The sequence below is a fragment of the Lacerta agilis genome, chromosome 1 (assembly GCF_009819535.1).
Source record: "Lacerta agilis isolate rLacAgi1 chromosome 1, rLacAgi1.pri, whole genome shotgun sequence".
Lineage (NCBI taxonomy): Eukaryota > Metazoa > Chordata > Lepidosauria > Squamata > Lacertidae > Lacerta > Lacerta agilis.
Window position 1 is genome coordinate 121,526,974 of NC_046312.1, and position 12,093 is coordinate 121,539,066.

The 12,093-nt window shown below is 42.9% G+C and overlaps 1 protein-coding gene across 2 annotated transcripts in view; it reads right to left on the reverse strand.

Moving 5' to 3' along the window:
• Positions 1–1,981: 1,981 nt before the first annotated feature.
• RFTN2 (raftlin family member 2) overlaps positions 1,982–12,093 on the reverse strand; it is a 37,383-nt gene continuing 27,271 nt past the window's right edge. Inside the window, exons 8-9 of one of the 2 annotated variants that reach the window (XM_033169159.1) lie at positions 6,548–6,626; positions 1,982–2,396 (exon numbers count right to left, since the gene is read on the reverse strand). In XM_033169159.1, the coding sequence (XP_033025050.1) occupies positions 2,133–2,396; positions 6,548–6,626 (343 nt within the window). In that variant the 3' untranslated portion in view covers positions 1,982–2,132. Of the gene's footprint in view, positions 2,400–6,547; positions 6,627–12,093 lie in introns of both variants that reach the window. The other variant, XM_033169150.1, reaches the window with a different exon arrangement.

A 12,093-nucleotide genomic window follows, 5' to 3' on the forward strand; every position in this document is an offset into this window, starting at 1 on the left:
ATTCCTTAAATAGCATTTGCAGGTTTGCGTTAGTGCTAGGGTTTCATCAGAGCTACTTAATGGAGTTTGAGCTATTTTGAATGCTGTAGAATTAAATATTTTTTTAAAAAAACTATAGCAGGCTTTGTAACTGGATGTATATGAATGCAGAAATCTAAAAGCACTAGCAGTGATCAAATGGACTTGGTGAGATGATTTTATTTTTATTTTTTTTGAAGTGGGTGTATTCTCCATTCACATTAAAACATTAACCAGTGCCCCTTGATCTGTTGAAATGGGCAAGTTTCGGCTTTTATGTTGCCAAGCTGACTCCACACACACACTTCATTTTGAAGAGTGCTCATTAACGCAGAATGAAAGTTGCAGATTTATTTCCTAATATTCATAATTTGTGTTTCAGATTAGCATTGTGTACATGCCTTAATTGCAAAAAAAAATATATTTCAAATTGGGCCTATCTAACAGCAAGAATGCCACCTTGCATCCCTTTACTGGAGAAGGGACACTTAGCTCTTCATGGGCACAAGCCCCACTTGCTTTTAACAGGGCTATGTTGGTGGCAACTTTGTTGGGAGGTTCTGCTCCTCTGTGCTCTTCTTACTTTCAATTTAAAATATGGTTTTAATGGTCAACAGGGTCATAACATCAGATGTGTTCTTGGCAACAGCTAGTTATGTCAATTCACCCAATGTAGGGCCTACCTTGAGGAATGTAGATGTGATTGATACCTCAAAGCAAGTGGCTAAATAAATTTCCTTTTCAGAGGTAGCAGGATATACCGGTATATGGTTATTGTCAGAAATGGCTGATTCAGAGCAGCTTCCCCCAGCTGGAAAATGAAATAGCACCATTGAGCATTTCTGTGAAAATCCGTGGTGCTTGAGGCTGCAACAAAATCTCAACACATCTCCATATTATTCTGGTGTACGCCTCTGAAATGGCTAATCTTGTTTTTAGAAAATAAATACAATTCTGCACTGTAAACTTGACTTCATATAATCAAGTTAAGTAAATGGGGCACTGCTTGTAACCTCCTTTAATGCTGTTGACTCGAGTACCTCTGATAATGTGTGCACACATGTGCCTGGCTGATACTGTAGAACTTCAGTAAGCATAAGTGAACTATTGACTTTGTATGGTAAATATATATTGAGGGTTTAACTTACATTCTGCATTATAGGGAAACTGAGATGTGTCTGTCTTTTGAATTACATTGTAAAAAAAAGTAGAGGTTGCAATTAAATCTTTTTCTTTTTCCATACCAGTCTATTTTGCTAAATTGTTTGAAATTATTTTAATCAAGAGATTTTCTAAAGTTTCATACATAGAATACTGCAGGGGTGGAAAGGTTCAAATTCCCACCCCTTGACTGCTCTGATCCAGTTAATTATCACCCCTGCTGATGCAATTTGTGTTTTAAAAAGCCTGCACAGGAACTTTTAATCTCACATGTATTTTGAACCTTTGTACAAAGCAGCATCATATATTCGTAAGGCCTCTACAACAAAAAAGTCAATCAAGGCACTGGGTTTAAACCTGTTTCTTCTGTCAGTCATTCACAAATAGCCATCTAGTAACACTTATGACTGCACACTATTAGTGATTTGTTTTTAGTACCAATTTTTTATTATAGCGTTTGGGTCTGCACTCTTAACATGAGGAGAGTTTAAATCTGAAAGCTAAAAATGGCACACGGTTCTCTATATACAGTTTTAATTTGGTGTTAAACCTTATGATATTTAAAATAGCATATTAAGAGAAATGCTGCTGCATTACATTTAAAGCACTTTGTAAAAAGTCTTCTGTTTAGCAGAAGAGCAGAAGGCAACACCCTATCTGCAGTTGTTTCCAATTTACAAGTAAGATTGCTGAGATGTCCTCAGCGGCATATAGTACTGTTCTAGAAATGCAAAATCCCAGTAAAACAGACCTTACTCAAAAGTTAGCACTTCCGCCAACACTAAACAAGTAAGAGTTGTGCTATGAGTATATTTACAGAGTTGAGGGGAAGTATAATGTGCACGTGTTTGTATAAGATAAAGGGAGAAAATTATACCAACACATATAAAAAGCAAATTCTATTTTTACATTTAAAAAATAATATGTACAGGTCCATCTAATCCATTTTCTGGTCACATGCAAGTGACCTGAGTGACTCCATCTTCTTGGTCAAACTGCCCATCATCCAGTTCCCTTAGTATGCCATCACTGCTGCTGAATCCGGCGAAGCTTTCAAAATGGACCCCTCTGTCCTTGGGCCAACACTCTGCAGAAGGCGATAGATGAAACTCATCCATAGTTTGTGTATTTTGCGCAGGCTGGGAAGTAGCTGTGTCTAATCCAACACTTCTGCTGGGAGCCTTTCCTTTTTCTTCTCTAAGTTGCTTGGTGGATTTCTTCTGAAATGGAAATATTTGAATTAAGAGTTCACAGAGGAAGGGAGCTGAAAGAATGTGCACTTGGATCTGGGAACAAAAGAATCGAGAATGAAATGGCTGAATATTTGCAGAATTTACAGTCTGGTCCCACGCACTGGTTTCCTGTGCAGTGATAGAAACTTTGACATCTATTGTCTGAAGCGAAAGTTAGCTCCAATTCTGGCATGCAGTTCCCCATCCCTGTCTTCATAATTATGTGTGGCCAATGGTGGGTAAAGCCAAGTTCCCAGGAGTTTGAAAAGCCTTTAGATGCTGTGCAAGTGAGCTACGGGGGGGGGGGGACGGACGACCCTGCCAAGTAATAACTTTGCACTATACTCTTACATTGTAATGGGGACCAAAAATTAATGCAACAGGCAAAGAATTTCACACTCCCAACACCCATTGAAGCTCTCGGATAAAGAATCCTTAATTTGGTCCCATCTGCACAACAGGCTGGGGCTCAAAAGCATATTTCTGTGATGCTGGATATGCCGTTTTTGATTTTGACCTAGAGGATTACTTATAATCATTCTCCAAAGGGATTCTTAACCAAGCAGAACATAAAAGTAAGCTCTCAGAGATACGACTTGGGTCTGCATTAGGAATCTAAATCAATACTTCATAGCCAATACTTGAACTGGTATAGGAGCCTCAGGAAAATGGCATGTGTGATTAGGGCATTACTCTTCCCACTGGAAAATTGGTTTCCTGTAGCCTCTGTTTAGTACTGGGCGGGCAATTCTAGGAATAAGATTTGTCCTCTTCCCCTTTCCCCCTGAACTCCATGTCATCTACAAAGTCTAAAAACGCCTTGAGAAGTCCCATTGATTTCGATGGGCCTATTCACAAAGGCTGCAATCCTCAACCCCATTTACTTGGGAATAAGTTTCCTTGGATTCAGTGGGACTTACGTCTGAGTAGACATGGTCAGGGTGGCCCTGTAAGCTTGGAGCCACCCCTTTGTATCATCAAAGCGCCTATAATTTATTAAACAGCATCATTTACAAGGCGACACAACGTGGGCAACTTTAGCAACGTAATCGCAGCTGCTAGCTATAGGGGATTGTGATTTGAAAAATGCTTCTAAAGGATCTGAATCAAAAGGGACGGGTGAATCTTTGAAGCACAGAAGAGGAGGGCCGTCTGTGCCCTTCGGTTTAAATATTCTGTGTCAAATAGCCCTGGGGGTGGGGTGGGGGATCAGCAGTTGTTTGACCTTTGCATCCTTTGAGGTACTGAGGCATAAGGTTGCCATTCTGTACCCTCTCTTTGATTTCGTTGTAACTGAAAACCTTAGACTCCTGGACTAGTATGTGGGAGGCATTTGCCAGAATGGGGCAGCCAGCTGATGTCCTTCCTAGGCGAAACAGGGCGCATTAAAGTAAAAGTTATGGGAGTTCTTAAGTGCTTCCTGTGCTGCTTAACTTGTAATTACATCTCTGGAAGGAAATCTCGCAGAACTTAATATTACTTTGGCATGTAATGCAGTAGCAGAGGTTTTTAAACAGAGCTGCTTCCCCCAATCACATTTCTTCCCGGCTGCTGTTTTCCTCATTATAAAAAGCAGTGAAGGAAGAAAACACGGAGAGAGGGGGCTGTGAATTCACTGAAGATAATTTTAAATAAATGTTACCTTACTGTAATCTAGTTATTTTGTTTTAGGTATCTTTTTTTAAAAAAAATAAAAAAATAAAAAAATAAAAGTAGGAATATAAATTTCTTAATTGTAGGGGACGGTTTGTGCTTGATGCCTCACATTTTAATCTTAAGTCTCTCTGAGGATGTTATGCACAGAAAGTTGTTAAGGAAATTGTATTAGCACACTGACCTGGGAGCAAACCCCACTGGGACTTACTGCTGAGTAAACATGCATTGCACTGTAGGTTTAATAGCTTAGATGATAATGGATAATGTTAATGAATGTGCCTTTCTGGAGCTCCTTAAAAGGGCAGTTTTTCTTGAATGTCAATTTAATAATTTTTTGAAAGTTGGCACTTATTGTTAAAAGAAAAGTTCATGCTAGCTTAGATCCAATGCAACTTGGTCGCCTGTAGATATCATTGAAAGGAATTCAAAAGGTCATGATGACTTAAATCCCGCTGATTTCAATAGGACCTAAGGCTGCAGTCCTATATACTAGGAGTAAGCCCCACTGAATTAATTAGTACTTGTGAGTAGATATGCACAGGATTGCAGTGTAAGTGTTCCTAACTTTTTCCGGGCCCATCCAGAATTTGTCTTGAACAAACTGAGGAATAGGGGATATTTTCTATTGCACATGCCATTCACCCTGAATCAGTGAGAGCAACGCATGTGCCCATGGAAATAGGCTTTTGTGCATGCATGGACTGAGAACTGGATGCACTAGACAGTTGCTGTGTGCATGTTTCTGATGCCAGGACAGGAATAATGTGCAGCCATCTCTGAATGCTTTGATCAGAGGCGGTGTGCAGCAGCTGCGGCAAAAGGTTCATTTCATGCTGGGGATCGTTAGGAAAGGGATCAAAAATAAAACTGCCGATATCATAACGCTGTTATACAAAGCTATGGTGTGACTGCATTTGGAGTACTCTGCGCGGTTCTGGTTCCCTCGCCTCAAAAAGGATTTCGAAGAGTTTGGGAAGGTTCAGAAAAGGGCAACACAAATGATCGAAGGGATGGGGAAACTCCCCTACGAAGAAAGGTCACAGCGTTTGGGACTTTTTAGTTTAGAGCAGGGTTTCCCAAACTTGGGTCGCCAGCATGACTTCCCTTCCATGGTTCATTTTGCATATCATAAATCCCTGCACATTTTACATAAACAAAACCATTCAGTATCCCATTATTACATCCATCAAAACTTGTATACACGGTTGAATATATCTTAACACTGCCAAAGTTTTCAAGTGTGCACAATTCTCCCCCTCCAATATATTCAATAAACGTTTTCCAGTCTTCTTTAAACGTATGTTCTTCTTGTCCTCTTATTCTATGTTAGGTCCGCAAGCTGCGCGTAATCCACCAGTTTAAGTTGCCATTCTTCTTTAGTTGGGACCTCGCTTGTTTTCCATTTTGGGGCTAACAAAACACAGGCTGCAGTAGTCGCCAGCTGAGTTGGCATTTCTTGATCTAAAAGAGTGTTTCCCAAACTTAGGGCTCCAGCCGTTTTCGGACTACAACTCCTAGCTAGGGATGATGGGAGTTGTAGTCCAAAAACGGCTGGAGCCCTAAGTTTGGGAAACACTCTTTTAGATCAAGAAATGCCAACTCAGTATGCCATCTAGCAGAAAGACAGGAAGGAAGGCCTCACTTCCGGAGGTTGCATTTAAGGTATCCATTAAGAGTAGCTTGTAAGGATGCCCCGTAAAGGAAAATGTTAATAATAACCCAGTGATTGGGCCATGGTGACTATGGAGAGAGGGCAACTGCAGGCCGTGGGGCTTCAGCCACCACACCCTGCTCAGGCAGCAGCAAAATAGCCAGTGTGGTTTATACACAGATACTCCTCGCAAGGAAATTACCCAGCTGGACGAAGGATCATCTGAGGTCAGCAACTGCACAAACTATTCTGAGCCGTTTTAATGTCTTCTTTTTCAACCCGTGAGGAAACGGATAATAGTCTTGTCACACAGCTCATCCTAGTCATTGCGTAACCCCACACAATGTGCTCCTTATTGTGGACTGGGGGTTTAGGGGGAAGGAAACCTCTGTTGCTGCTGCTGGGGTTATAATGAAGTTCTTTCTTTCCCAGACACAGCCCCAGGCGTAATTTGTATGCTTGCCCTGGATTGCAGGGGAATGCCAAATGGTTTTGCAGAAAACTCAACAAAGAATCTAAGGGTGGGGGAAAGCTAGTGGTTGTATTATTATTATTATTATTATTATTATTATTATTATTATTATTATTATTAAAGTCTACACAGTGTTATCTTAGCCTATTTGTGAAGAAGCAAGTTTAAAGAAGATAACAGGAGAAAAGTTGGGCAAAATCCTCTGAGCCAACAACTCTGGCTAAGGCTTTAAACTCCTCTTGTTCTGTCATGAAGCACAGTGGACGCATGCAAACAACACAGGCTAAATTTTAACAGCCGTTGCCCCACACCTGCATCTTTCTGTTCGCTCATACCTACTCAGATCATTGTTCTTACCTCAGGCGTCTGAGCAGCTGGGCTCCACATAACAGGCCTCTGGAGGAAAACAACTTGCTTTGTGGCCAAATTTCCCTCGCTGAAAAATGAAAGAAGCTGCTTTTAGAATGCTTGCTTATTAATTAATTACAGATGACAAACCGCAAGACAGACGTCCCTACGAAGCGAAGAATAAAAACGTCTCCAAAGTAGTCTACTGCAGTTGACACCAGGACTAAATTCGGTGTTTTAAGATCAAAAATTACAAATGGCCAATTTGCAGAAGCTTCTATTTTGAGGCACATGATAATCTTACTGAACTCCTAAAGGATGTGGTCTCAACTAACGTAAATTCAAGTGACAAAACCATCAATTCCACAGGACATGACTGGTTCAACCATGATTGTTGTGGAGAGAAAAAAGATCTTAGGGACTCTTGCAGAGAGTATAGGAAAGTGGGTCTTAAGTCACTTACCTCCAGCCTATCTGGAATTTAAAAGAGAATATAAAGCACTGTCAGCAACAAAGAAAAGGCAGTTCGAATATATTTCCTGGTCCTTACTACTGAATGCTTCCTCAAAGAAGGATGCTAAATTGTTCTGGCAACTGGTTCCCCTGCCTTTCCGCCACATTCACTGAAATGTCAGAGACTAACCGGATCAGTTTGTACCACATCTCACACCCACCCACATAATCAATCTATTCCAATTCAAAGTGTTGGTGCTGACCTTTAAAGCCCTAAATGGCCTCAGTCCAGTATACCTGAAGGAGCGTCTCCACCCCCATCGTTCTGCCCGGACACTGAGGTCCAGCTCCGAGGACCTTCTGGCCGTTCCCTCCCTGCGAGAAGCGAGGTTACAGGGAACCAGACAGAGGGCCTTCTTGGTAGTGGCGCCCGCCCTGTGGAATGCCCTCCCACCCGATGTCAAAGAGAAAAACAACTACCGGTACCAGATTTTTAGAAGATATCTAAAGGCAGCCCTGTTTAGGGAGGCTTTTAATGTTTAATAGATTATTGCATTTTAATGTTCTGTTGGAAGCCGCCCAGAGTGGCTGGGGAAACCCAGCCAGATGGGCGGGGTATTATTTATTTATTTATTTTTCATTCCAGCTGTGGGGAACCTGTGGTCCTCCAGATGTTGCTAACTACAGCTCCCATCATCCCTGGCTGTTGGCCATGCTTGCTGGTGCTGATGGGTGTTGCATTTTAGCAACATCTGGAGGCTGCAAAGTTCCCCAACCCCTGGCTTCCACAGTCCACACACAAGAACACAGCCCATCTCATTTTAGTCACATTGGACAGTGCTATCATTACCAATTTTTACATGCAAGGTTGTGTTGTTTTAAAGCTGCTTTTAATCTCCCCTTTGTTCCAGACCAGCTGTCTCCTTCACGCCTTAGTTTTCTCCAGGGATAAGATATTTTCCCTGCCAGGTGTCAAGTAAGGAGAGGAGGCTCCCTGACTGGCTTTGCCCACCGCTGAAGCTCTTCTTCTGTGCATGCACACGAAAGCTCATACCAAGAACAAACTTAGTTGGTCTCTAAGGTGCTACTGGAAGGAATTTTTTTTATTTTATTTTGTTTTTTCTTCTTCTTAGTAATCTAAGCAGAAACTTACTGACACAATGTCTACGGTTAAAAAAGAGGAAAATTGGCTGCATTCCCCAGTGGTATAAGCCGAATTTTGTCTCGAAGGGCTACACATTGGGGGAGGGGGGTTCAACAGCTTTTTAAACTTTGGTTCATGCCCTGAAATTATTTTGCCTGTGGAAAAAGATCACATGAAATTTCCAGACCGTAAGGGGAACTCAATGCCACATTCTTCTGATGGTCCCATCAGTGCAAGCATTTATACTTGCCAGATGGAACAACCCCCTTCCTTTGCCCTGTGCACTGTCCTGGGGTCTCTCCTGACCCTCCAGAGTAGGTTTGGGGCAGGCATGAGTGCATGGGGGTGGGGTAGGGCTGGGCGATAAACTGTTTGCCAACGTCGTAATATACCGCCAGCTAAATACCGCAATATGGCGTTATATCACGATGTCAGAAAGGAGCCCATGTCCAAGCATCGGCAGATGAGGCAGGGGTGCCAACCCTCTGTTTGTAGGCCTGCCTCATCCGCTGCCTTGGCACGGGCAGGGAGGGGAGCAAGCGGGCTGACTCTCCCTCCCTGGATGAAGAAGCAGCCCGTTGGCACCTCCCCTCACCCGTCCCAGGGCGGCAGAAGGCAAGGGAGTCTGGCGAGGCTCAGCTGGGGGGGGGCAGCAGTGCTTCTTTGAGCCTTCTTGCCCCCCAGCTGAGGAAGCCCCATGTCCCTTCAGAATGCTCGAGCCGGAGGAACAAGCTGGCGGTTTCACTCAGGGGTATATGGCTGGTGAAACCGCCACCGCTCCCAAGTCCCTCTGCCTCCAGCGCCCGGCTGCACTTTGTTTTTCCCTCAGCGTGCTGGGCGCTGGTAGCAGGACGACTCAGGAGCCGTCATCGCGGTCTGCCCCTGTCCTGGGTGGTATATGGATATATTGCACGAGCCTAAGGAGGAGGGGAGGCAGTGAAAGATAGGTGTGCCTGGCGTGCTCCGGTCCATGGGGTCACGAAGTCAGACACGACTGAACGACTGAACAACAACAGGTGGTGGGGAACCCAGTTGTGCTAGCAGGAGTCCTTGAGTGGCCTTCCGCTAGCGTTCTGGGCTAGATGAATTCAGCCTTGAACTCAGGGTCCTGGAAACGGCAATTGGGGAATTCTGCGGAGAGCAGCTTCTGAGAAAGGGACATTCTCAGAATTGCCTGGGTGTGTGCTCAGCTTAGCCATATGCTATCCCCAAGTCACAGCTGCTGCTATGAATATTATTTTTCATTTTCAACTTTAGCTGGATGTTGCCCACTTTGTAAGTTTGGAATTTGCTAAGGAAGCCGATGTTACATGTCATTCCATCAAGCATCTGGAGTTGAGGACTCTTAAGTTATTTAGCCTGCCCACAGAATTATCACAAAGCCTGTAGAATTAACTAGAACACCACACTACACAGAACACCATGGGCTTTAATGCACTTAATTCTACCCTGGATTGTACTGATCTTTACTTATATTGTGGTAAATGGCTACGACTCCCATCATCCCGGATCACCGTCTAATTTTGGCTACGGCTGCTGTGAACCGTAGTTTAATAATGTTTGGAGGACCACATTTGGCTTTGGTATTTGACGTATTGCTAGATCTTAAACTAAGACTTCTGCAACAGAAAATACTATTTAGAATCTATTGGACTTCCTTACATTTGTGTAAGAAAGGGCAATCTAATGTAGCTCTTTGTTGGAGATGCAATGAGAGCCAGTGTGGTGTAGTGGTTAAGAGCGGTAGACTTGTAATCTGGGGAACCGGGTTTGCATCTCCGCTCCTCCATATGCAGCGGCTGGGTGACCTTGGGCTAGTCACACTTCTCTGAAGTCTCTCAGCCCCACTCACCTCACAGAGTGTTTGTTGTGGGGGAGGAAGGGAAAGGAGAATGTTAGCCGCTTTGAGACTCCTTTGGGTAGTGATAAAGTGGGATATCAAATCCAAACTCCTCCTCTTCTTCTTCTTCTTCTTCTTCTTCTTCTTCTTCTTCTTCTTCTAATATGGATAATGCTTCTTTAAAACATATGCTTTTACTGTGTCCCACACTTACTAAGTTTTGGGAGAAAATGCTGGACTATATAAGCAAGACACTTTGGGAAATGTTTTAAGATTTTCAGAGGTGAATGTGCTCTTGAACTATATACCTACTATATGGAAGCACATCAAACAGGAGCATTTCTCGAGAAGCTGCAGGATACCTAGGGATAGTGGCTAATGTTATGCATAGGTAAAGGGACCCCAGTCGCGGACAACTCTGGGTTTGCGGCACTCATCTCGCTTTACTGGCCAAGGGAGCAGCATGACTAAGCCGCTTCTGGCAAACCGGAGCAGCGCACGGAAACGCCATTTACCTTCCTGCCAGAGCGGTACCCATTTATCTACTTGCACTTTGACGTGCTTTTGAACTGCTAGATTGGCAGGAGCAAGGACAGAGCAACGGGAGCTCACCCCGTCGCGGGGATTCGAACCGCCGACCTTCTGATCGGCAAGCCCTAGGCTCAGTGGTTTAGACCACAGCGCCACCCGTGTTACTTGGCTTCAAACGCCAGCGGTGGGACTGCGCTTAAGCTGGAGTAAACATTAATGTGTACACAGCCAGGTCAAGTCAATCACTTCAAAGTTCAATTCATTTCATCAAGAAAGGAAGACTTTGAAATCAATCCAAATTGTTAGGCTTTGGCTGGATTAAGTCAAGCAATCTTCAAATGCTTATATCCTCTGCAGGTATAATTTTAGCATCTTTGAAGATACAGAACACTATTTTTATTGGATTCCTACAGGAAAAAGTAGCTTCTGTATTGGTGATTAAGGAAGCTGTGGCCTTGCCTACAGACCAGCAGTCAAGGAAATGCAAAGGAAAGCGGGGAAAGGGTGGAGATTGAAGAGGAAGAGAGAAAGAGCTGGTGGGGATTGGGGGAGGGAGATCAAAGGGGCACAATACTCAGGATGGAAGGCAAGTGAGCATAATAAAAATAGCAGCAAGAGAATGCAGAGGAAAATGGGGGTTGAGTCTCTAAAAGTGGGCGACGGAAGTTGAACTTCTTATGGAAAGGAAAGGGGGTGGGAAGCAGTCAAAGAAAAAAGATGCAGAGCTGAAGAATCAGACTAACAATGCAGTCTTAAACATTTATAATCAGAAGTAGACAGATAGGCAGTGTTGCATAGTGGTTAGAGATCTGGGAGACCGGAATGTCCTTGAGTGACCTTGGGCCAGCCACTGCCTCTCAGACTAATAAACTAACTCACAGGGTTCCTGTGGGAATTAAATGAAAAAAATGGAGAACCATGTATGTCACCCCTTGAGCTTCTTGGAGGAAAATGGTGGGATATAAATGGAACAAATGCACTAATGAATACCACTGAATTCAAGAGTGCTTTCTCCCCTCTCTTTCTGGGAGTAAGCCCTACTGAATAATAATAATAATAATAATAATAATAATAATAATAATAATGCCCCACTTTTATCTCAATTTAGCTCTCTATCCAGAGAAAGACAGGTTTTATATTTGTTGAATAATGTTACTGGGAAAACAGCTTCCTTGGTGGCCAAATTTCTCTTTCTAGCTCTTAAGCATTGTAAGACTTAAGATGGATTGCATTGACATGGGTTTATTTGTATAGCTTCATGTTAGTGTTGGCTATGTTTTATTCTAAAGTCCCTTTAGATGTTTTCTGTATGGATAAATGTATTTTTTCTGACTGACGGTCGAATAAAGAATGATGATGATGATGATGATGATGATGATGATTATTTGTATACAGCCTATACTCATAGATATTGGGTCAGCTTGCAACATAAAACTACAATTTAATAGGACTTCTCAGTAGACCACGTTGATTATGATTATTTGAGGCTTAGAAAAGAAAAGGGTGTCAGGATGTTAGAAGGAGCAAACCATTGCATAAAGAAGAAAGAAGAAAGCAGAAGTAGAACGTAAGAAGAACAGGCCATAA